This window comes from Argentina silus, assembly GCF_951799395.1.
Source record: "Argentina silus genome assembly, chromosome: 4".
Lineage (NCBI taxonomy): Eukaryota > Metazoa > Chordata > Actinopteri > Argentiniformes > Argentinidae > Argentina > Argentina silus.
In genome coordinates, this window is record NC_139658.1 from 11,648,188 (window position 1) to 11,675,008 (window position 26,821).

At 44.0% G+C, this 26,821-nt stretch overlaps 3 protein-coding genes across 5 annotated transcripts in view; all 3 read right to left on the reverse strand.

The window, feature by feature from the left end:
• Window positions 1–12,328, reverse strand: part of chchd6b (coiled-coil-helix-coiled-coil-helix domain containing 6b) — a 50,844-nt gene extending 38,516 nt beyond the window's left edge. For both annotated transcript variants that reach the window (XM_083667971.1, XM_083667970.1), the window contains exons 1-4: window positions 12,122–12,328; window positions 10,874–10,970; window positions 10,566–10,617; window positions 9,202–9,379 (exon numbers count right to left, since the gene is read on the reverse strand). In XM_083667971.1, the coding sequence (XP_083524097.1) occupies window positions 9,202–9,379; window positions 10,566–10,617; window positions 10,874–10,970; window positions 12,122–12,202 (408 nt within the window). In that variant the 5' untranslated portion in view covers window positions 12,203–12,328. The remainder of the gene's footprint in view (window positions 1–9,201; window positions 9,380–10,565; window positions 10,618–10,873; window positions 10,971–12,121) is intronic.
• A 2,771-nt stretch (window positions 12,329–15,099) lies between these two features.
• tpra1 (transmembrane protein, adipocyte asscociated 1) lies at window positions 15,100–20,913 on the reverse strand. Its single transcript, XM_083667969.1, has 11 exons — window positions 20,709–20,913; window positions 19,888–20,068; window positions 18,919–19,051; window positions 18,569–18,655; window positions 17,134–17,206; window positions 16,731–16,810; window positions 16,325–16,435; window positions 16,127–16,187; window positions 15,906–16,008; window positions 15,611–15,691; window positions 15,100–15,405 (listed from the first exon to the last, which is right to left on the reverse strand). Exons 2-11 carry the CDS (start codon window positions 20,055–20,057, stop codon window positions 15,147–15,149), a joined length of 1,158 nt encoding a protein of 385 aa, XP_083524095.1. The 5' UTR covers window positions 20,058–20,068; window positions 20,709–20,913; the 3' UTR covers window positions 15,100–15,146.
• Window positions 20,914–21,118: 205 nt separating this feature from the next.
• Window positions 21,119–24,522, reverse strand: trim107 (tripartite motif containing 107). 2 transcript variants are annotated; one of them, XM_083667965.1, is made up of 3 exons: window positions 24,198–24,522; window positions 23,920–23,979; window positions 21,119–23,538 (listed from the first exon to the last, which is right to left on the reverse strand). In XM_083667965.1, the coding sequence occupies exons 2-3, from the start codon at window positions 23,972–23,974 to the stop codon at window positions 21,995–21,997; spliced, it is 1,599 nt and encodes a 532-aa protein (XP_083524091.1). In that variant the 5' UTR covers window positions 23,975–23,979; window positions 24,198–24,522; the 3' UTR covers window positions 21,119–21,994. The 2 variants fall into 2 exon arrangements, with proteins under 2 accessions (XP_083524091.1, XP_083524092.1); XM_083667966.1 differs by lacking the exon at window positions 23,920–23,979.
• Window positions 24,523–26,821: the final 2,299 nt, after the last annotated feature.

Here is a 26,821-nt window from a genome sequence, read left to right on the forward strand (position 1 = left end):
CATAGCTCTGGACTATGTCTATGATTTGGACTCGCCTTCGTGCCAGACCATCTGTGTGTGTGTGTGTGTGTGTGTATGAAAGAGAGAGAAAAAGACACAAAGAGAGAGACACACACACACACACACACACACACACACACACACACACACACACACACACACACACACACACACACACACACACACACACACACACACACACACACACACACACACACACACACACACACCCTCTCTCTCCCGATGTGCTGCCTCCCCCAAATTGCCTATACTCCCGCGTCTAGAGGCTTGCCAATGTTAGCCGTCTGCACTAGCGATAGAGATTTCATTGGGATTAATGGAAAGCGCAATTTCAACCTTTATTTCCCCCCCCCCCCCCCCTCACCCCCGCGACCCAAACGCGTGATCTGTCTGTCTGAAGACTCCTCTCGGGAGGACGTTTATCTCCCTTCTCAAAAGCTGGAGACCCATGATTGTCCAGTACGTAGCGCGTTAGCTGCTACTCCACAGCTCGGGACGACACACCAGGTGACCAGAGCTGTTTGATCTGCCTAAATGATGGTAGGAAAACGCTGGTCATGATCATGATGCTCATGATGATGATGATGATGATGATGATGGTGTGTAGTCAGTAGATGACACTGCCATGGTTGTGTAACTGCTCCCTCCTCTCACTATAGCCTGCAGCAGAACCACTTGTGTTAACACGCAGAGCATGAGCTCCTGATTGATGCCAGCGAGGGAGGGAGGGAGGGAGGGAGGGAGGGTGGGTGTGTGTGTGTGTGAGGGAGAGAGAGAGTTTGTGTGTGTGTGTGTGTGTGTGTCTGCCTCCCTCAGCCCTGACTTTAATGAATGTTGGGCTTTTCATGCCGACTTTCATCATCGTTCTTTTGGACAGTGTCAAAAGCACTGCAGTGGCTCATCTTTCCCCTTCCTTCTCACACATTTGCACGGAGGCAGGCGCAAACACACACACACACACACACACACACACACACACACACACACACGCAACAGAGAGAGAATGAGAGAGATGAGAAATGAAGGTTGGTGAGCGTAGAGCACATGTTGCTGTGCCGTGCACGAATCAGCTCTGTTTCCATGTCCTGGTTACGTGAAACAAGCGCTACTACTGCCATCTAGTGGTGGAGAAGAAAAAAATAATATTTGTTTTCTCCCTTCACTGGGAGTTCATAGAAACGACGAGGGCTCACTCGCGGAAATGTCATCAAAAACGTCACTGAAGGGCTCTCTCGATAGGAAGGCGTAAGAGAAGAGGGGTTTGTGTCCATTTGGAATGGAAGAGACCCTTCGGTCCCGTTCTCTCCCCTTCTCCAGAAGTGGGCACTCGTACGGTGCACTCCCCCCTTCGGGAATAGGGTAGGAACTCTCTCCAGCCATGCCTGCACCAATCAAATGCTTTTCAACGCATGAAGGGGAAGTGCACAAGTGAACACTTCTGAGTGAAGGGTATAGAGGATCAGAGCACAACCTCTAAGTGGCCTCATCTTCTCTTTGTATAGACATTAACGTGTGTTTCAGCTCAGTACCAACAACCCTAATTCAGCTCAGTACAACCCTAATTCAGCTCTTTATCCAGACCTTGACCATGGTTGAACCAGGTGTGTTGGCGCTGGGCTGGAAACCCAAAAAATCACACAACCACTGCTGCTCCCAAGAGACCAGGAGTGAAGACCAGGGACGCACACACAGGCACACACACACGCACGCACAAGTGACAACAAGTACACAAAAAAGGGTGGTTTTCAGGAAACCTGTCACCACCACCACCACCAACGACCAACCACCTCTCAACCGCTTCACAAACTCAACCACCATTCCTTTTAACAGACGGTTATTCCTGGAGGTGTGAGCGATCCATGGATATCGCATTCCAGAGTGCCGGTGCACAATAATACTGGTTTATTTGCAGCATCGACGACACCTCCAATGACGTGACTTGGGGGGGGGGGAGAGGGGGTGAAAGAAACTTAAGCAGGTGATAATGAAAGAGAGGAGAGGTGGAACAGAGAGGAGCTTAGCTTTATGCTAATGTCACTTTGGGTATTCGAGACGCACACTCTCGTGAGTGTCGTACAAAAGGAGGGGGAAAAACCCTGTGCATGATGATGATGATGATGACCACTAAAACCATGTGCAACGGCCGTTCCGGTCATTGGGTGTCAACGAAAAGTGCGTCTGCCCCGACCAACACTAACCTTGCGCCAATATAGGCGGAGGAGTAAATAGGAGAGTTTGGAGGGTTGGCAAAGGGGAGTGGGACAATGTTCCACTCCATGTTCAAAATACACTTATTTGATCATTCCGGGCACAGCAGTTGTCTGGGATAATCCCTCATGCCACCAGTACATCCTCTACGCAATATAAGGAAGAAGGCCTTGTGGATATTCTCACGTGAATACATTTTGTACTCTATACTCTATATTCCCTAGAAACATAAAATGACCAATGTTGCGTACCATCGATCGCCTGTTGCGTACCATCGAGGACGGACGGGAGAGAGAGGAGGGATGACACGCAAGATAGGTCGAGGGTCGGAATCGAACCCGGAACCTTGCGATGACGTGGTAAGCGCATTAGTGTGCTACGCCACTCAGCGCCCCCATAGAGTTCTTTTTACGTTCGATATTGTCCACTATTGCCAGGGACCCTCCGCAAGCCTGCAGTTCTAATAACCATAGACAGTCCAGACAGCGTTTACAGAGAGGAAACTAAACTAAATTATGGAATGAAATACATGAAGGCAACTGAAGTGAGATTGAAGTGTCAGTGGATAATGGTTATGATGGGGGGGAGGGGGGAGGGGGTCACGAGCAATAATTGGGAGGGTGTAGCTGATGGAAATCATTTTAAGAGGCCATGGCCATTTAAAAATGTAGCGGTACGCAGCATTCTTTAACGGAAGCAAACTGGGGCCCGGTGTCACCGCCAGAGCATCGTACAGGGCTGATTCTGAAAAAGCAACATTCGTTTGCAGAGATTGGACTGATGTATGTACACATATGATTTCATTCTGAGTATTTGCTTGTTCTGAGTTCAGAAAAATACGAAAATACGAAAATACACACACACACACACACACACACACACACCAAAGTTGTAAACCTAGTGCATTAGTGTTAGGGTGATAGAAAGGTGAGGGAGTTTGGAGGTAACACCTTTCAGAAAGCCTGCTCGTTATTCAAGGCAATTTCCCTGGAGCCAGTGGCACACTGTCACAAACACTCAGATTATCCATTTATCCCTGTTTTGTGTGTGTGTGTGTGTGTGTGTGTGTGTGTGTGTGTGTGTGTGTGTGTGTGTGTGTGTGTGTGTGTGTGTGTGTGTTATTGCTGTGGAGGCCTCATCTGAGTGAAAAGCAGAGCAGCTGAGACAGGAGAAGTGGGGTGCACAGGCAAGGGAAAGAACTATCTTGAAAAAAGAGAGACACATTTTATCTAAACAATTACAGAGGGATGTGTGTCAATAGCAACCTGGGGAAGATATTCTGTCATCAACAGCAGATTCATGCACTTTCTCAGTGAACATGTCCTGAGTAAAAGCCAAATTGGATTCCTACCAAATTACCGCACATCAGATCACATTTACACACTTCCACACCCTAATTGATAAACATGTAAACCAAGACCCAATATCTTTCTCCTGCTTTGTAGATTTCCAGAAAGCATTCAACTCAATTTGGCGCAAGGGTCTTTTTCTCAAAGTAATTGACAGTGTTGTTGGGGGGGAAAACATATAATCTCATCAAAACAATGTACAAAAGCCACACACAAATGTGCTGTCAAAATTGGAGACAAACGAACAGACTTCTTCTCCCAGGGGCGTGAAGTGAGACAGGGCTGCAAGATCAGCCCAACTCTAATATCTATATTAATGAATTGGCAGAAAAATAAAACAGAATAATCAGCAGCCTCTGGCCTCACTCTGAAATTAAATGCCTCCTGCTTGCAGATGATCTAGTGATTCTGTTCTCAACAAAGGAGAGACTACATCAGCAACTAGATCATCTGCAACACTTTTACCACACCTGGGCCCTAATATAATAATAATAATAATAATAATAATAATAATAATAATAATATATGCCATTTAGCTGACGCTTTTATCCAAAGCGATTTACATTGTAGTGAGTGCATACATTTTTCAGTATACAGTACCAGTCAAAAGTTTGGACACACCTTGCCAAGAGTGTGCAAAGCTGTCATCAAAGCAAAAGGTGGCTTCGAAGAATCTAAAATATAAAACATATTCTGGTTTGTTTAACACTTTTTTGTTGACTACATAATTCCATATGTGTTCCTTCATAGTTTTGATGTCTTCAATATTAATCTACAATGTAGAAAATAATAAAAATAAAGAAAAACCATTGAATGAGACGGTGTGTCCAAACTTTTGACTGGTACTGTCTGAGTCCCAGTGGGAATCGAACCCCCAACCTAAGCGTTGTTAGCGCCATGCTCAACCAACTGTGTGACAGAGGACCTGACAGTCCTGACAGTCAACCCTCAAAAGACTACAATTATGATATTCCATAAAAGGTTCTGATGTCTGGGAAACAGATATCCCTTTTTACTGGGTTCCACTCACGTACAGTAACTTACTTCCCTAAGTAATAGGACAGCATGGCGAGCATTTTTTCTTCGTTTGGCTTTAAACTCCAAATGTTTGGATTTGAAAGAATTACTATGAGGTTAAAGTAGAGTTTCTCAGCTTTTACTTGAGAGTATTTACACATCGAAATCTATCCAACTAAACAAATCAACATACCAAATAGAATCTGGCTCAAAATATTCAAATCAATCATTGAACCAATTGCACTATACGGCAACAAAGTGTGGGTCCACTTGCACAACAAAAATGTTCCAAAAGGGACAAACATCCAATTGAAACTCTGCAGGTAGATTTCTGTAATAGCATTCTAAGACTACAGAGGAAAACCCCAAACAATGCATGCAGAGCATAAGGCCAATTCCCCTCTTCTCATTAATATCCAATATCCAAATTCTATAATCATCTATAATGCAAGCATCCCCCACTCCTACAGTTCCCACTACAAACCCCTCAAAAGCGGTTAAAAGAGGTTAACATAGAGAAGAGCAATGGTCAGCCCCCCAAACCCCTGCTCCATCACTCCGCTCTTCCACCTCGGCTGGCCGCGGATGCAGCAGCCGCACTACTCGGTCACGGCTTTTCACTGTCCTGGCGTCCCACTGGTGGAACGAGCTTCCCACTGCTGTCATGACTGCAGAGTCACTACCAATCTTCCGCCGTAGATTGAAGACCCATCTCTTCAGGCTACATCTTAACGGTCCCTCCTAAAGACCTCTTCACCCCCACTACCCCCCTGTACTAACCCTAACCCCAACCCTTGAGACCTCTTCACCCCGACTACCCCCCTGTACTAACCCTAACCCTAACCCTAGAGACCTCTTCACCCCCACTACCCCCCTGTACAAGTTTCCTTCTTCTAGCATTGTGACTGCCTATGGCCCTTGGTCCAAGCATTGATTACTTTATCTTATGATGACTGATGGATAGATGATTCACCGACTTAAACAAATGTTTTGTTGCAAGTCTCTTTGGATAAAGGCATCTGCTAAATGCCATAAATAACATACATAACTTTACATACATTCTTTACATAAATGTAAATGTAAAGAAAAATCCTCTCAGCCAGCCGGTGCTGAGGCTCAGTTCATCCACTTCTTTCAACCCTACAAAGCCTCAGGGCAGCACTCAAGACAATCTGTCCGAACCACACTGAAACAAAACACAAATAAAAAATACCTATCGGAATGAGACAACAAAGAAACAGAAAGGAAACTTGACCGGCGTGACTGACCAGAAACAAGAGTGGAAGACAGACTATGTACAGACTCAGTGAGCACAGCCTGACAGTCTGGCTGCCCAGGGAAGACAGGCTTGTGTACGCTCTGCCCCCCCCCCCCCCCCCCCGGAAAGAGGTAGAAACAGAGCTCCACTCCAAGAGCACCTTTCTTTTCCTAAATTACACAGCACTACAATGATTTTGACACGCAGACAGACGAAGTGAAAATCCAATTCCTATTGGGTGGGGAAAAAAAAAAAAAAAAAAAAATCACACTGCCCCAAATTGGCAGCTAAAAACGTGACATGCTGGGACAGCCTGTGGAACATTAACCAGAAACTAGTAAGAGTTGTTATTGTTACCACGGTTAATATGGTTACTGTTATGTTACAGCAGCAATATAAATGTGAGGTAAAATGGAGGGATGAGGGGAGCAGAGATGAGATGAGAGTGGGAAAGATAGACAGAGAATGAGAGAGAGAGAGAGAGGGGGGGGGGGGGGGGGGGGAGAGGCGGACAGACAATGAGGGGGGGGGTTGGTGAGAAAGGGGGAGGGTTTGGTATGTCAAAAGAGGGACCGGTACAGTAGCATGAAGAGGGAGGAAGAAGGATAACGTGAGAGGTGGGGGGGGGGGGGGGGGGGGGGGCGCGGTATGATTGAAACAGAATAAGTGACAGGTGAGAAAAGAGGAGAGAGAGAAGTGAGGTGAGGGAGGGAGGGTGCGTTCATACACACACACACACTCATCAAAGAACATGTCAACACCACTCTCTCTCTCCTGGGTTCTCTCCCACGGAGGTCAGACTGTGAACATGGCAATGTAAGGGGAAAGTAACACCTGGTGTTTCTGTCTGAGTCAGACCAGGCACGCATACACACACACACACACACACAGGCGTGCACACGCACACACACACGGAATAACTAAGGGCTTCTAACTTTATCAAAATCTCCTAACACATGCACACTCTTTCATCTGGGCTGACGGGGTACGTTCCACCTGTCAAAGAGTACAATTATCAAAATGACACGTGTCCAAAGGCATTTTCTACTCCATTGTGTCTGTGGTCGAAGACAACGTAAAAGGTGGCTTTCCTACACACACATACGCACACGCACGCACACACGCAGTATTGACTTCCATGTCAGTAAAGGGATATAAACAAGAAAATCAAACCGGTACCCTGGAGACTCCTTCCAATAAGACATCATTAAATGTCTACTCACGCCCCTACCAGTGCACATCAACCAGGAGCTCTCATTCAATATTCATGGAGGACAGAATGATAAAAAGAAGCTGGAAGACCAATCAATGAGGAGAGAGGGCCGAAAAACTAGACTAGAGGGATGGTGAGTAAGAGGGCAACTAGGTTCGAAAAGACTGCAGCGTCTGCGAGGTTTTACACCGACACATACTGCCCGCACGCGCAGACACACACACACACACACACACACACACACACACACACAGCTACTAAAAGGGTTTCAACCTCAATTACTACTCCACAATAGAACACTGCACTCTGACACGAAACCTATCAGGTATTCAACGCACACACACACGTGTGCGCACACACACACACACACACGTGCACGCGCACACACACACACACACACACACACACACCTCTGCACAGTACTTCTTTTAATGTCAATGGTGTAGGCCTGCCAAGATAAGAGTGCCAATGATGACACAGCTCACCAGTAAAGAGGAAAGGAAAAACGTGTGTTTCTCACAAGTCCTCACAAATCCACAATGTCATGTTAGTTTATATTACAGACTGGAGACACAGAGTAGCTGAATGAGATGTATGCATTGGAGAAAGAATGTCATGTCAGCGACTACATATTGAACAGGTTAAAGCCACAATCTGAAGTATCCAGAGTTCTGTCTATGAATTGAGAGTGGTAACATTTCTCCAATCCCTTCCCTCAGCTTTTGTGGGGAGACTGATACTTTTTTTCATAGCCCACAAGCCACGTAAGAAGCTTCTTTTTGTATCTGTGAAAAAGTAAACCTGATAGAGACTCACAGAGTGACGTTTCACAGCTCTCTACTGGGGTACGGAAGTGCGGTTTCCAATGTGTTTCCCAATCGTCTTTTAACCAAGACGCAGGTGATTGATGGTGATGACTGCTAACCATTTTGATAATGAATGCTATTTGTCAATGGGGAAAGTTGACTTCCGTACCTCAGTAGAGGGGGGATTTTAACGCTTCTGGAGTAAGTACCTACGCAGGTCAGAAAAACACTGAAACACACCTCTACTTTAGCTACGGACTGCGCCTGTGTTGGTGTCAACGGCTATCAATTGTTCATGGCTGCTTAGTCACAGTGCTGTTTCATTTTCAGACCAGTAGAGGGCACTGTTCACCAACACAATAGCTTTGTTAGGGTAAAAGCGGAAGGGGAAGGATCAAGCTGTACTATAATGTGTACTAGGTAAAACTGGAAAAGATCTTTGCATCATTTGTCCAGAAGCAAATACGTAGTTTGATATAAGCTCCAGACACAATACCAAATAGTGAGACACGTAGCAATCCATAAAATCAACCACAACCATCCAACTCATATATTGCGTCAAACACAAATCTCCAACGATACAAAAAGTGGAAAAATATAAATATTCGACTATCAACCCATTGTCCTAAGACAGCTAGGTCATTCTAGTGCGACAACTACAAATCAGTGGAGACAGAGTTGCACTCTCTTGTACACAAACTCAGGTCTAAATGGTCTGGTGGAGGAACTGGAATAAGTTGCCGACTTTGACTTTTGAGAAGGTTTGTCCCCCCCTTTTACTAATATTATGACATCTATGCAGCATTTGTAGGACTTAACGGGGGAGTAATGCAGATATCATTATGACATAATTGCAGCAATTTCCATGCCTACGAAGGGGACTGACTTGGATCACTAGATTCTGCCATGGCAAACTTCGTCTCTAACATCATTGCAGTAACATTACTTCCTCGACCTCAAAGGGGGCATACACAGATTGTACAACGTAGTATGACACCATTGTAGCATTTCTATAACAACAAACCAAAGGCCTTGGACACAACAGTCCTATGATGACATAATTGCAGCATTTCCTATTATAACAGAGTGTGAGGAAATGTGACCATAAACGACCAGTCAATAATATATATATGCCATTTAGCTGACGCTTTTTATCCAAAGCGACTGACATTGCAGTGAGTGCGTACATTTCAGTATATATGGTCCCAGTGGGAATCAAACCCACAACCTCAGCGTTGTTAGCGCCATGCTCTACCAACTGAGCTACAGAGGACCATGTCAAGGCGCAGAAATGACCCCAGTCAGTCAGTCAGTCACTCACTCACTCACCAGCTGTTTGGTCTTCTCCAGCTCCTCGTGGGTCTTGGCCCTCTCTTGGAATAAGGCAGTGGTCAGGTCCCTGTGGGCCCCCGGGTCGGGCAGTACCGCCACCGCCGCCACTGCCTCCCTCTCCCTCTGGGCCAGCTTGGCCAGCTGCTCCTCCACTAGAGCCTGCTCACGCTCAAACCTACACAGGGAGACACATGACATATACTGTTCATAACCACATGACATGACATATACTGTTCATAACCGCATGACATGACATATACTGTTCATAACCACTCAAACCTGCAGAGAGTCACAGGACATATCCTGTTCATTACCACATGACATGACAGATATTGTTCATAACCACATGACATATACTGTTCATAACCACTCAAACCTGCAGAGGGAGATACATGACATATACTGTTCATAACCACATGATATGACATACTGTTCATAACCACTCAAACCTGCGGAGAGTCACAGGACATATCCTGTTCATAACCACATGACAGATACTGTTCCTAACCACTCACACCTGCAGGGGGAGACATATTACACACCTGATAGGGTGAAGGGAGGAGGAAAGAACGTATGAGACACCTGCTAGGCTAAAGGGTCCATCTCAACAGTCTAAAGTGGCTTCCTCCCTTTGCCTCCTCTCCTTCGTAGGCTACAGTATGTGCATTTATCTGAAAACTACTCCAAGTCAGTATAGAAAACAGAAGATCGAGGCAGGTCTATTTATAGAGCAGGATATGATAGGTCATAACTCTATATACTCCAACAAGCCTCCCCACATTAGATTAGCATGACAGATCAAAATAACAAACTCTAACTTCTACAATGATATACAAGATTATAGTACACTAGATGTAACTCCTGAGCACTGAGACACAGATCAGCATATATCATATAGCATGGCAGACATGCGGGGGAGCATTCCAGCTACATAGCGACACTCTGCTGTTGACATGTCATGTGATACCCTGGTGACTGTCCATCAAGGAGCAGGCAGTGTCGACAGCTCACTCTGTGCAGACGGATTCTTCAACGACTTAACGCGTCAGTGGAGCGTTCACGACTAGGCTATAGCCCTTCCTCCTGTCTGAGAGGGAGTACTAACTCAAACGTAACTAGTGATACACAGATACCTTTCATATTTGTGTTGACATCAATGTATGATTAAGACAAAAGTTTGAGTTACACATGGGTATCACAAGATTTTTTTAGCACTTAATATGGTGAAGCTACAGCTAAGGTCAAGGGCTGATTCATCGTTGACACCTTCAATGTCTGTTCTTTGTCAGACACAGTTTTGCGCAGACTCGCACACGCACGCACACACACACACACACAATTAGATGTTTATAGAAACCCACCTTCTACGTAGTTCTTCCTGCGTCTCTGAGGCAGTGGGCCTGGGCTTTGGTCCTGTAAACATAAACCACACATATAACATCATTATAACAGAGAGGACAACTTTTACAAAACTCTAAAACAGAAACAAAAAGGGTTATTGGGTCCCTTTAAATATGAGAACCCTTTAAATAAAACACTTTTTAAAAGGCTATTTCGTTTAACATTTCAAAAATGTAATAGATGCCTCATAGACGAACACAAAAAAAATGTCACATAAAGGAACAACGAATTATAGCCCTTAGGAGAGCGCGTATAGGCTAGAACACACCCGGCACGGGATCGCGCCTTTCGGGCTGTGACGGCGGCGGGTTGACGCTGTCTGGTCCCTGAGAATCCCGCATCCGCTGGAGAACATCCCCGGAGAGCTGGGAATTACATCAAACACATTGGAATCAAACAAAAACACACCTCAATAGGGCAAAAAAGGACACCGCTGCATTCACCTGCCAAAATATGTCAGTGTCAAATGATGAAAGGCCAGGCAGGTGTGGTGATGGTTCCTGGATCCTCCTGTTATCCAAACATGTGTCTAAGTGGGGTGTGACAACTTGTTATATGTCAATGAATGTGTCAACCCAAAACATGTAGGCTATTTGTTTGGAACCTTTCCATCAAGCGTGTGACCTGTTAACCACAATAAACTACGTAGCCCTAGGCTGAATATTTGTAATACTGGAATACTGTTTATACGGCATTCCATATTTATATTTATTCTGCATCTACCTCATGTTACTGTTAATACATATATACTGCTATACAGCTCATATGCTGCTACACTGCTCATACTGTAACTATTTATTCTGCTATAATGCTACTGCTACTCACATACTGCTATATTATACTGCTTATATTATACTATATCATACTGCACTACTACTGATCATATATTGCACTACCTGTAAATACTGTTCATTGCACTTTCTGCTATTTTGCAGTTCTGGTTAGACGCTAACTGCATTTCGTTGTCTCTGTACTTGTACTCTGCACAATGACAATAAAGTTGAATCTAATCTAATCTAATCTAATCTAATAGTTGTCACAATTGACAGTCAGGTTACAGATAAACTTTGACTGCTCTAGTCTCCACAACACGGCATGGCCACATTGTTGACATTCCACCTACACGTGATAGGGAAGGCTCATCATCCACCACGGTGGATATATTTCCCTGAATATTATGTCTGCAGTGGTTTGTTCCAATGACAAAACTGTCGTCAAATGTTGACGTTAGAGATTATTTTTCGACGGTAAAGTGGTCTGTTAGGCCAAATTAGGCTGATTACCGTTATCGTTTTCAGTTCGGTTTCTCACCCGGTTGCCGTCAGACGACGACGCATAGCGGACTAGGGAAGGGTTCATCTGAGGACATGGGAACACTAGTGTCACTAGCGGTACCATGCAGCTCTGCTGCTTGCATGGGGGTGAATGAACGCACACAATGCCGATGTATTCTCTACCGGTTTGTCAACCCATTTGGATTTGGTAAAGTCGTACTTTCCCACCCAATATACGGTACCTTTACTCCTTGAATTACTGTGACCTTCTCGTCTTCATCCAGTCCAAATGACACTTTCCTCGTACTTTCACTGCTCCCCATGTTCGGCTGTTTCACCTGTGTTGCAAATAACCACAGCCCAATAGGTAGGGCTGTGAAACAGTTCTCTAGAATAAAGTGAAAGCGACAGGAGTTGCTAAAGCGGACAAAACACTTCAAGTAAGGTCACTTTTCAGCACGGGACAGTATTCTCAAAGCACATAGGTGGATAAAATCATCGGAATCCAATTACATTTCATCACGCATCATACACTGACCAATGAGGAACTGGGATCTGTAGTCATCCACAGTCCCCCCAAATCCCGCTTTTCATGCGTGTATTTGTACTACAAACAAAACGCTAACCGTTTCGCGAAAATGTTTAAAAAGAAAACATATATTCCACGTTTTGGCTAATACTAGTCATGTTAACACTGCATCACTGAAAGAAAAATGGCATAACCTTATCTCCAGTTGTAGTACCACAAAGAGCCACCAAGTGGAGACTCAACCTAAAAAACAGACTACCTAAATTGTGATGAAAAGTAAGTAATTGTTGCTCGTGGAATGTTCAACACATCACATGGGTTGAATATTCTACAAACAATGACACTTCTTTAAATAAAAAGCCATTTTATTTCTTATGGTATTCACAGATTGCTGGCATCGAATATCCTAAAAGTCTCTCTCTCTTTTCAAGTCCTCTTACTGTACCTAAATCTGTGTGGCCAAACTACACTTGCATTCTATACCCACACACCTTATAAATAATGTACACTCAATTAATCAACGATTAAGAGGTCCCTCTAAAAAATCATTCTCTGGCCCTGCGTCACAATTCTCCACCCTCCACTATGGGTGCTTACACCAATCCTATGCTATCAAATCCATGCGAGGGTAGTGGACAAGTTCACACTTCATATAATAATATATACCATTTAGCTGACGCTTTCATCCAAAGCGACTTACATTGCAGTGAGTGCACACATTTCAGTATATATGGTCCCAGCGGGAATCAAACCCACTTCAGGGAGAAGGGTGGAGAATTGGGACGCTGGGTCGTCACAAACAGGTTGTGACCATGGCAGCATTCCTCTAGATACAAGCCAAGGTTGAGAGCAAGCTAAAGGGTTCCTTTATGGATGCATATGGAGGAACATATGGGGGCAGCAAGACAGAGAGGTTTATACAAAATACTACTGTGGTAATATCAACACTTGCTTAGCTGTGGCTTACATTTATGAAAAAATAAATGTATATTTATATTACATACAGAGGCTATATGTAACAGGAGGGATACCGCTCGCTCGCTCACAACACGGTTATGTTTTCCAATATCAAATGTATACCATTTCAAGAGGTGACTTCTGCTGGGGAACAGAATAGCATCACTGACAAAATGAAAACGTTGTCCAACAAAATTACAATAACAAAGTGTCAATTGGAATGACATTGTATTCAGCACCCAAAGGAAATGGCTTCACAGCAAACCCGCATGTGGGCTACGAGGTTCACAGCAAACAAAATAGGACAAGGCAAGCAGTCTTTCACTCAAATTGGTTTAGAGTTACAAATGATATAAGAGCTTTTAATGAAATAATAGGACAAATAAGGTGAGCTCTACTCACCTCAAAATTGCCTGTCTTATTGGTCCAATTGCAGATTTAGTTACCAGATAGTCACAAGTCATAGCTTTGCTACACAAGCAAATGGTAAATACTGAGGGTTTTAAACACAACTGTACTATTCTCTCCAAATCTATTCCAATGTATCTGGCAATTTTTTTTAAGGTCCTCACAACATGTAATTACAAGTGATGTTTCTCACCTCCACCTTGGTCGCCTAACTGAATGCTTTAATCAAGCAATTATTTTCATTTTATTACCTGGAATGATGAAACCGATGCAATTGACTAGCAACATAAAACTGATCAGGTCACTAAAATAAATAAAACAAACAGCAAATAATAACATAAAATAGGTAGCGATGTTGCAGGTGAGATTCAGCATCCATCTTGGGTCTCTTCCTCCCCTCCCCCCCCCCCCCCCCCCCACCAGCAGTGAGTCACATGGATACCAGTTGCACTGCTAACAGTCTTTGACACAGTCAAGCAAGCCTGCAGACTTGAGCATTAATCAAGGGTACCTTAATCAATGGCAATTGAGGGTACATGACATCACACTGTAGTAGCCATTCAAACATCAAAGAGAGAGCGAAAAGCACTGATTTCAGTTGTCAAAGAAAGCACACTTTGATCCATTTAACATGAGGCGGTTTAGAGAGACAGAGAGGTTGTCATGTGATGAAGACGACTTGGCCTAAGTATTCAATTTGACTTGGCCTAAGGAGGCACGGTGATTCAATACAAGCTGTTTACAGAGTCCAGTCACAAGTCTAATACAAGGCAACAGTTGATGGGACTCTCTACCTCACTGCTGTACTCGTAACCCTCTGATGGGAATGTATTGTGGGTACTGGACTATCTTTACATATAACATACATCTGTGTTGTCATTCTTACACAGACTTACAGGGTGGGGTAATACTTGACAAAGTGGTGGATATCTCCAGCAGGTACTGTATAGGGGAAATGTACTGTGATGTTGGAGTCGGCATGGAGGAGGCAGCATAAGCCAAGATGAAGTGGCAGACATGAGCCAAAACGGAGGGCGGTTTCCTTGGTGAGGGGCTTCGTCCCGTGTTGCAGAGCCCTCCCAAGACGGCACCGTTTGTTCACACATCATCTCAAGTCACGGTATATCTAGAGGGGACAGGCAGCTCCAACTTCTCTTTTAACACATCACTCATTCACTTCACTACCCTATCCACTTAGAGCAACGTAGGAACTTAGCCCCACATGGTCCATTCACCTCCCTCCCTCCCTCCCTGCCTACCTACCTACCTACCCAGCCCTCCCTCCCTCCCAGCACATCCTAACCCCGCACCACCCTATCGTCTCCTCCCCTCACCACCACCTCCTCCCCCGTTTCTATCCTTCTTCTCCCTCCTCAGGCGTTGATGGCCCTCCAGCGGTCGCTGTCGATGCTGTTGATGCTGCCGGCCCCGTAAGGACCCGAGACAACGTCGTCCAGGTAGGCGGCCACGGAGGTGCCCGTGCCGTCGATCTGTGTGCTGGAGTAAAAGGAGCCCTGCTGCTCCAGCTCCTTGCGGCCCAGGCCTGCGGAGGAGGTGGGGGGCAGGTGGACGTCACTGTCGTCTGGCTCATCCACCTGGGACTTGTAGGAGAAGAGGATCTTGGGCTCTGAGCTGAAGAAAGAATGGGATGGACGGATAGATAGATAGAGAGAGAGAGAGAGACAGAGAGAGAGAGAGACAGACAAAGAAGAGGTAAGACAAAGAAATTGTTCAAAGAAATAGTAGAGGGATTCAGCATCATAATGTCAAAACACATTTTGGAGCAAAAAAAAAAAAAATGCATTTAGTAAATATGTCGAGGCATTTTCTGACATACCCGAAGAAGCCTTTGAGGAATGTGATGTAGATGAGCGGGGCAAAGACTGAGAAGTAGAGGAAGGTGGTGACGTCCACACAGCTGTTTCAATCAGACAAAATCACATCAGGGGGCTAATTAGGGGCTGACTGGGTTAACGACAGTAAACAACATCATCAGGGTCGAGTCAGTGACAGCTCTGGTGAGGCTCGACATTAGTGGTGGGCACAGAGTCACAGCAAACGACCTCAAAACATGAGCCGTCGAAATGCAGACTCAGGCATATGTTCAACCACGCCGCGCACAGACAACTCACCAGAGTCCTTCTATGATGCCTGCACACAGCAAGGCGCTGCCCAGGCCCTGCACCAAGTTCAGCAGAGACAGGATGGCAGCGTACACATAGAAACCCTTCTTAGCTGTGGGGACAAAGCAGAGGAGTCAAACATGCCGGTGTCTGAGGAGCATTATGCTCCCCAAGACTCAAGATGGAGTCGACGCCATGGGGCCCTAGAAATGGAAGTTACAGTCACTCACATGGCAGGGATATCCGGTCTCTCACTGGGGTTTTGGGTAGGATGACAATCAGAGAGTACACCTGAGTGGAAAACAATGAGGTTCTGATATCCATGGGAGCTTTTTCATTTCAAAGTAGGAGACATAGCAAAAAAAGTGTGTGTGGGGTGGGGGGAGTGGGGTGGGGGCGGGGGGTTGCAGTCATTGTCCACTGCTCACCAGGAAGAAGAAGCAGGAGCTGGCCAACCAGAAGTGGCGTCCCCCGTGGCCGTAGATGTTGAAGTCCTCAGCAGAGAGGTGCCTGTCAGGGTACAGGATCTCCAAGGTGCCCTGAGGGCAGGAGTCCAGCCCAACCCAACACAGTATAGTTAAGGAGGAGAGGGGGCTATATATATACACCGACTAGTAGCACAGTCCCCTTTAGCTACAACTACAGAGAGTTAGATCAGTGCTTATTTACTGAGAATGGACATTCTCTATGCCGTTTTCCCTCACACATTGGTCCATTTAGGCTCTCTCTCTTTCGTAGTAGTTATCCAGCCAGTGGAAATTAACTTGTTCCATGCATCACACTCATCACCAAGACTGACCACAATCTGGCTAAGGAATCATCTGTTGACATTACCTGTGTGATGGAGTAGCCCAGTGCCAGCACGGTAGTGATAGCGAGCACACGCTTTATACTGGAGTTGCTCTCCAAGTGACCTGGCAACAGAGAACTCGAACTTGAAATTCTCTCAGAGATCTTAGCAAATACATGTTATACCGTCTATGGCCTTTGTTTACCTACCCGGAGACTGCAGATTAAAATGAGCTGTAGAGCTTTTTATCTGACGCAACACAGATCTCAGCCTCTTAGATGTATGTTTGTGTTGTACATTGTCATATAAACTTGTACAAATAGTTGCCAAGTATTTACAACACAGTTCCCTGATATTAAAATGTCGCTGTACAAGGAAGTGCAACCAATAAAACCGCAAATCTTGTCTGACAACCCATGAGAATGGTCGAGAGGGGAGGAGACTTACCGAAAGCCAGTCCCAGGATGATCACGCTGAGTTCAATGGCCAGAAGGAAGAAGCGAGTGATTTCCCAGAGCACCTAGAGGAACAACAACATGAAGGTTTACTACAGTACATGGCATTGCAGAGCACAATCCCTGCATTGTAATCTGTTGTACTAGATGTTATCTGTCAAGTAGAGGTAATGTAATTTCAACGACACCAAAGAGTCGTGTAGAGGAAAAGGCCTTTCTGAAATGTTAACGGTACAACACTGTAAACATCTGCTTGGAAGCTTGGGAATTTCGGGAATGCGCTCCGTTTTTCAAACCTCCGTTTTTCGAAGTCACACAGTTCCTCTCAGACATTGTTCCCAGGACATTTCAAGGGAGTTCACTTTTGTACACTCTATAGTCAGATGGTTCCTTACCCTGAACGTAGCCCATGAGCCAGGAGAAACTGTAATCCATGGTTCAGAGTTGTTTAAATAGCCCCTACTAACAGCTAACTTTAGCCACCGCTAACAAACAATCTATGGGAGTGAATGGGAGCTGTAGACAGTTTAACAAAAGTTCAACATTGGACAAATTGGTTCAACATGGACAAATCAACTCTAATTAACCTTCTGACTTGGTTGGTAGTTACTTTGAGGTGATTTGGCCACAAATGTTTAACACATCTGTTCCCATTCACACCCATTGTTTTCATGTTAGCAGTAGCTTAAGTTAGCTGATGTCAGCAGTGGCTGTTGTAAACAAATCTGAACCGTGAATTACAATTTCATAGACTACTTTCAGGGTAAGGAACCATCTGACAGGGTAAGGAACCATCGTAGCAGCCTACAGCTACTTCTTCCATAACGTTCTTCACCTTGTACGATAAACCTGTGTGAAGACATTGATTCTGCAGAGCCCCAGGACAGAAACTGTCTACGCCCGCACTCCATCATTCTGACAAACCCTTTCTGTGAACTGCCTGTGCATATTGCATTACAAATCTCTAAACATGTATAGTACTTATTTATATTGGATCTTCTAAGGAGCCTCAAGCTATTTTAGGTTTTAAAGCCACAATCCATTATTGGTGAAGCCATTTGGGATATATACACACTGAAGATATAACCATTGATTCTTGAAGAATATTCCTTATTGATGCCTCATGAGCTTAATACAACTGTCTTACCCAATCATAACCCAAAATATAAGGCTGTTTAACTGCAATGTTTACAAACAAAAGGGACGCAAACAAACACTGCATAGCTTCAAAATATGTTTTAAAACTTGATGTCGCAGACTGTCAGTCCCCAATTTGAGAGATTCATTTCTCAAACCCCATCCCTTAGCTTTATGCGGCAGGGCTGACATTTTGTTGTTTTCAAATGATGGATTGTGGCTTTAATGCATGTTATGTGCAGTTGTTCCATAGAATGTTACTATTTGGTGCACTGCAAGTTTGTACTTACCTTGTCTATAATGGTGGCAGCGCTGGATGCACTGACGGTCATGGACACTATGGCACGGGTGATTCCCACAGCTGCCACCACAAACACCTGAGGACATAGGTTAGAAGCAGCCATGAGTCATGATGAGAACCTGACAGCTTTGCCAGTGTTACTGTCTGAGATTAGATATTCCTGCGGTCTCAAAGTCTAAGTATGTAAGACATTGAACAGTCAAATTTACTCAAGCGATGTTCCTGAAAGCAGTTGTGGCATCACCTTATGGTACTAAGTGATAGCCTATAATGAAATGACCCACATGAACACACACATTTGTGTGTTTACAGAGCTTGGATATTATGGAGGTTACCTACCAGTATGTAGAATGTGATGAAGATGGGGCTGGAGGTGAGTCTTATCTTGGCCCTGGCTGATGGCAGCTTCCACATCAGGAACATGAGGAACGCAACATTGGGCACCAGCAGCAGGAGGTCCCAAAACCTCACTCTGGGGAGGGGTAAATGACAAGAAAAAAGACCTGAAGAGGAGATGTGAAAACGTATCTGGCTGTGAGAGCTCTTTGGAAGGAAGAGTTCGTTCCACTGTGGGTCTATCTGACGTTGACCAGACGACCACCAATTTTCAATCATCAGAATGATTTCATGTTAGAAAATGTTGTCAGTCATAATCATTAGTTTAGAAAATACCACAATAAACACTATGGCTGAAGTATGGTGGAGACGTGCCAGGGTGAACATAAATAACTAAACAGCAGCACAGAGTGCATTAGTGGTAAATAGCCGGGTGAAACAAAGAGACATGTTTTCAACACTAGATATGCTTTCTCATGCGGAAGGCAGGACACAGCACATGTAGTTATGCACACATATCTGGTGTTTTAAGCACTTTTACAGACTACTGTCAATAAGAGAACAATATGAGGATATGCTCCAAATATCACAATGTATGAGAGTATATATTATTGTTATTTTGCTGTCTTTCCCCCTTCTTTCCGTTGATTACACCAATATTAGGCCCATTGGTCAGTTGAAGTTATTGAGTTGAGTCATGTTCCAGGCAATTGTTTCTATTTAAAAAAGGGAACTATTTATATTCCCTGGCCAGTTCATAAGCACACAAAATAGAGAACTGAAACCAGTAACCCACATGGCAAAGGCCTACGTACACATGGCACATTCATTTATAACAACATCTCCATCTCTCACACTTGTTAAACAGGTTTCAAGGTAATGTCAGGTTTTCAAGGTAGTTTCTAGTCATTTCTAGATTTCCAGACAAGACAACATGTGTCATTTAGCCTGGAACATAACCGCAGCACTTACCTGGAGTTGCCAATGTCTTCATACAGGACCTGCAGGCATTTATGAGGCTTGGTGATGTTGGCCTCAGAGTCTGGTTGCCAGGTTGGGAATACTGATGTATTATCCGATGTAGGCAGTACACTGCCATTGTATTGCGCAAACCTCACCACCGCAGTTACGGTGTCAAGCATTATGCCTGTGCCTGACGTAAGTAGGAGAAAATGTTATGTTATTTCGACAGTAAGTGCAGCTTCACGTATCATTTAATGTAACTAAGTAAATAGACGAGCAGTGGTTGTTAATGCTTAACCCTATTCGGTTTGAGCCTAACGCCTAATAATTGCTGGAATAACGAGCAAGAACAAGGTTTCGAAAGAGAGACAGATTAAGCCTGTGTACTACAGCCTGGCCATTTCAAACTTTCTCCACGTCAGATGACAAACTAAACATTACGTAACGTGTCCGGGGCATGTTAACATAACAGGGACGGGGTGAAAAAGACTGGCTTTGTAACTGCTATGCAGGCTGGCTAACAGTTAGCTAGATCACAGATGACGAGACGTACATTGAGATAGATATTGCATCCCACTAGGGCTAGATGGAAGTCAATGTTGTTGAGATGGCTAACTTAGCTCATTAGCTAACCAGCGAAACATTGCAGGTTGTTCAGAACTTATGAGCGATCTATCTAGTAGTACAAATGGTGACATCAACCTATTAACAAACGTTCCGTAGCTAGCTGAGCGGCTCACATGTTGGTATCAAAACAAACATCACATCGTGCCACAGGCTCGCCAATTGCGACGATTCGAGAGCTTGGCAACAAATCCAGTTTTGCTTACCGATTTATTTAGTAGTCTCAATTTCAAGGGCACGTAGGTTCCACAGCACTTTCCACTGGTAATGATTTGGATACAGGCAACATAGCAACCTATCTTTTAAAAAAAAAAAATGTTGACCAATAATAAAAGGCTCAAAACGACGACATAGCTGAACTAATTAATACATTCCCGAGTCACCTGACGGTCCGCTTTCGTTTCACAAGCTAGCGAAACAGTGGACGACCATGACGACTTCCTTCTTCAGTTTATGAACCAAATGCATTGTGGTACTTGTAGTCTATTTCATGGATATGGTTTGGAATTGTTGAAATACAGAGGGAGGCTACGTTCGTATTTCGATATGATCCGCTACCATCTATATCACTTTATGAATAATCATTGATCGAATGTATTTTTGTTGTTGTTTTATTCCAACAGACAGAGTACAAACTACCAACAAGTCACACTACCAGACAGCAACGTTCAGTCTTTGAGCTTTTATTCTGTGCAAATGATCACTCTCTCTACTAATTTCACAATTTGTGTGCCACAAGTTCATTTTTATAAATGTACTGTAAGGAAATTTGAAATGAAATGAAAATGATAATGATAATCAAACAGGTCTGTCTAGGCACCATATGGGGACAATGAATAAGGGGCCTCACAGTGACACCTCTGAAACGGCGATCTACCACTTGATTGGTGGACTGGAAGGCTATTGTTAACCACTCCCACTTTCAGGTCACCACACCTTTGGGGTCTCTTGTATAAAATGTGTCTCTCAAACATTTGAGCTGCATTTCATTACTTGGTGGACCACTATACTATTTTGTTTGGACAATAAACTTGTTACTTGACTAAACGTTTTTGGAACTGCAAGACATCTTATTTCATGAGGGTGAATTGCATTTTACCCCCCTTTCCCCTTGTTTTTTTGTAGTGTCCTTTGGTCTTTAGAAAGGTGGTTAAAATACAATGCAGTATTATAATTATTATCATAGAAGTAAACAGCACTGACCAAACTGCATAAAAAAAAAACATTTGCAGCGAATAATCTCCCTTTTTACAATGTATTTGAGATGGCAGCAACTTCATGAGATGAGATCTATCTTCTCTCTCCTTATGCTACCTTTCATTCATGAGTAGCCTTTATTCGATGATCATTTCAAGGGTGTGCTTTGCACAAATCCACATATTAAGCAATATAGGCAATATAGACACAACTAAGGCATTCGTGACTGATTCAAATACAAGTCAATGTAAGCACATCTTGGACCTGACAAAATCACATCACATCCATTGATTCCTCATGAGCACACTGTGATGCGTGCCTTGGGTTGCCCTGACATCATCCTATATGCCAGACTAACCGGCTCTGTGAGGTTAGCCTTGAAGGTGTACACGTGAGTCTTCCCACTGTGTGGGCTGATGCTGTAGAAGCTCAGTCTGTAGGTCTTGAAGCTGAGCCTGATCTCCAGTCTTTGCTGTGACGAGGTCCTCTTCAGCGGAACGGAATGGCCCTGCTCGAAGGCGCTGAGCAGGTTATCGTACCACATCAGGCACCAGGAGCTCCGGCTGCTCTCCAGAGCACTAGCTAGCCCGCTACGCCCTAACTTCCCGCTGTAGCACACCCCTATGATCCAGGGGGAGCCTTCGACCTCCACCTCCCAGCAATGCTCGCCTCCGTAGAAGCTCTGGGAGCTTAGGACCTGGAGGAAGCTGCTGAACCTCTGGGGTAGGGCTGGGTAAGGCTGCTTGGTTGCGCTGAAAGTCACCGTCTTCAGGTCCTCCGATAGGACCAGGCTGGGGTGGGCCGTCTCAAGGTCAAAGGTCACCTCTGAGGGGTTGAGGACGTTCCGTAGGGAGCGTTGGGCCACCCCGAGCCCAGCCCTCAACTCTGAATCCTTCCGCTCCAGCTCGGAGCAAGCGCGGCCCGCGTTCATTTTGGACTCCACTTCGTCACCCACATCCACCATAGGCTGGGTCATCAGCTCCATGATGCGTGGCTGTACCCTCTGAAGCTCGTCACTAAACACAGCCCCGTCCTTCTCAGCTAGGAGGGATTTAGCCTGGAGCTGGGCCTCCTGAAGCTTTTCCCTGAGCTCAGTGGCTTGACGCACACGACCGTTTAAACTCTCTTCACCGGGACGCAGCTCCACCTCGATCAACTCAGTCACCCCGGCACTATAGCTCAGCGCCAGCTCCGTCATCTGCTCTAGCAGCCTGACTGCCCTCCTTCGCAGCTCGGCGTTAGCAGCCCTGACCTCCGCCTCCCTCTCCTCCTCCTTCTTGACCACGTCCTCAGCCATCTGCAGCCTGAGCGTCAACTTCATCACCTGAGATGTTAGTCTGGATTTCTGTTCGTCCATTTCCGCCTCTGCTTTGACATCGTCCGATTCTTCGTTCAGCGAGTTGGGGAACACTGCACCTGCCAGTCCTGTTTGAAACACTTCCTTGCCCCGAGGTTGTGGCTCCCGCTGCCCTTTCAGAGGACAACCAGAGCTCTCATCATAGCTTTGGTTGCAGGCCTCTGCCCCCTGGTGGCTCTGCAGATCAGACTGGCTTGTTACGGGGCGGACCTTCCCAGCTGTCGCTTTGTAGCTTGCGATGATACTGGACATCTTGAAGTTTTTCACGAGGACATTGGCTCCCTGATACTCTGCCTGGCACTCGGGGCAGCAGTGGTGGGCTACGTCGGTATCCATGGCCTTCTGAAGGCAGGCACGGCAGTAGACGTGCCCACAGGGCAGACTCACTGGCTCTGAGAAGAGTTGCAGGCAGATAGGGCAGCTCAGCTCCAGTGCCAGGGGTCCTTCAGTCTCACACAGTGACATGGTGGTACTGACAGGCTCTGGAATGCACAATAAAAGAGTGAAAGGAGTTCAACAAAAACTCGGCCAGAACAATGACATAAGATAAATTCAATTTACAAGAGGAACATTGTGCACTGTATCCCTGATATGAAGTTTCACTAAATACATGCCATTTGAGGTAAAGGACAGGAATTTCCTCAATTGAATCAGGACAACACACTTGCAACTCTGATTAGATGTCTGAGGGCATCCCCATACATTGAGTAACAATTTGCTTGGCTGATAATGACAATATTCCACTGTAGTTTCACACTATACCAAATCCATACAACTGAACAGTAATGTGTTATTGTAGGCTAAGTGCATGTGTCTTGTCTATTCATTTGATTTCATCTGATTAGTAAACAGAGAAACCTTACCCTCAACATGGCCTGCAGTTCTTCTGAGAGTGAGGAATAGTTTGTCTTTTTCCATTACAACTGAAGGACCCACAATTTGAGAAAACTGTTATGAAAATGTGTAAAATAATGGCCACAACCATGTACCGGTTGCCTAGCAAAATGCATTGGGCTATATAGTTTTCAGGATCTCTCAGGCATAGGGAGTTGCAGTATCACATAACTTTGATTTCCGGGAATGGCTAGTTTCGATTCCCAAATCGTAGCATCAGTGAACACCTGATAACTATGACACCTACCTTGTCTTTCAGTTTTGTTGTTTATTTCAACTTGACCACATCTTCGTTTGAATAATTGGCTTGAAAACGTTATTTAAAAAATGCTATTAGCATGTACAGATCGATAGTCACTGTACTAAGTGCGCACCTGTCGCGTTGCGTTCACGGTGGCGGGCATTTTGGTGACACCCGCGCAAAAAAATCAAGGAAGATAATCGATGTAATTTTACATTAAAACTATTAAGTTTAAGCTATTTCTTCTCGAAATATAAACGTATTCAGCCGAACATCAAAAACGCTCGCTGTCTCCGGGGCAGATTATCTCCATGTCTACTTCCTGATCAATGGCAAGATCAAAGGTCCTCCAAATGCATCATCAAACAGCGTTGCGTTGGTTATAAAGTAAATGTTTGGAGTAGACTGGGGGCTATATTTCATTAACACACAAAGCTGTTTATGTTGCTGTTCATGTTAGTAAAGGCTGAACATGTTAACGTTTCTGATTACCACAAAATACAATCACATTATAAATACAATTTATGTCATGATGGATATTATTATGGTACTTCACATTAGTTGAGCGGTGTAATCTTGACCCTCCCCCTGAGCTGCGGGTCTGCCCTATATTGAATTCAATAAACGAAAAATAAGCAAGAACAAATGTTATTTCGTGTTCACCACATCACTGCTACTGAAATATTTATTGTAGCAAATAAGTTTTAAAATGGTAGATCAGGAGGAAAGGTTGTCATGCAAACAGATTCCACAACCAGCCTTTCCATGGCCCTGAAAAAACCTTTGCAGATACCAGTAAAATGGCAAACAAAGGATCCTCTTATTCTGTTGTTGCACCATAATGTGTATGGCCAAATTCAACATTTCAACATGCTCTGTTACAAAGTTAGGAAACAGCTCTACCACAAGATCATAATCATCAAGAATATTTCACTTTTGTTTTCAACCACTAGAACACTATAAAACATTGTGGGGGAGACATGCATTTAAGAGATGTAGCTTTTGATGCTCAACGTTTCAAACTGCTCTCCAGAGTAAACAATGTCCCAATCCCTGTCTCATTTTTCTCCCTGTCTCCTCTCTGAGTTTCAGGAATAATAACCAATTAGGCCTACTGCTAGATATTTTTGGAATGACGAACATTATGCTTTGTTTTGAGTTCACCATGGTATTTGAGCTTTGATTGTACATGGTGTAGGAGAATACATTGTAATGACCTCTAAAGAAATTGGTCAAGGTCATATACAGTGCCTTCGGAAAGTATTCAGACCCCTTCACTTTTTCCACATTTTGTTGTGTTATAGACTCAATTTAAAATGGATTAAATTAAAATAATTTGCAATCAATCCACACACAATACCCCAGAATGAAAACAGGTTTTTAGAAATTACAGTAAATGTATTAAAAAAGAAATACAGAAATACCTCATGTACATAAGTATTCAGACCCTTTGCTATGACACTCATGCATTAGTGCTTTTACACTAAAATGCAAAAATGTCATCAACAAATCACTCAATAAGTTGAATTGAGTCCATCTTAATGCAAGGATGTTCATGTAATTTTGGAATTAATATCTTTGTTTTTATAGGGTCTCTGATTTGCATAGGAATCAATTACACACTGTGTGGATCAGGTTGTCATTACAAACTGAGCAAATGGAGAGGAACAAAACTGCTCAGGAATGAGACCCTGAGACCTGGGGAGATTTACAAAAAATTACAAAGTTGAATGGTGGAGAGGAAAAAGCACAGTCGATGGGACAACATCATCTCAGTCACTCTACAAAATTGGGCTACTACCACCAAGTGGCCAAAAAGAATCCCTTAATGGAAAATAATCTATCTCATATCCATAATTGTATTTGCAACAATGAATTCAAGTGATACAGCAAAGAAAGTGGCTGGAAATGTGTTTATTTGGTTTTAGTTTGGTGCAAATCCAGCACATGCAATGCAGTTTTCACACCATCTCTCGTGTGAAGAATAGTGGTAGCTCCATCAAGTTATGGGTATGTTTGTCACTGGCAGGGACTGGGAAGTTTGTCAGGATCAAGAAAATTATGAAATTTGCACAGAGTGTAATTGATTCCTATGCAAATCAGAGATCCTATAAAAACAAAGATATTCATTCCAAAATCACATGAATTATTATCCTTGCATTAAGATGGACTCAATTCAACTTATTGAGTGATTTGTTGATGACATTTTTGCATTTTAGCAAATTTTAAGAGTGTCATAGCAAAGGGTCTAAATACTTATGTACATGAGGTATTTCTGTATTTCTTTTTAAATAAATTTACTGAAATTTCAAAAAATGTGTTTTCGCTTTGTCATTCTAGGGTATTGTGTGTTGATTGATGGCAAATTACTTCAAGTTAATCCATAGTAAATTGAGTCTGTAACACAACAAAATGTGGAAAAAGTGAAGGGTCTGTATACATTTCCAAAGGCACTGTATACCTTCACAGTCCGAATTTGCAATTAGTGGGTTGTTTTTCAGTCCTGTTTTTGTGAGAAATTTCAGTGTTTATAACACAATTATAAATGGGAAATTAATGTCGAAGGCTTGTCATCTTTAATGTAAATAAACTCCAACAAAATAAAAGACGACACGAAACACAGGTTGGGT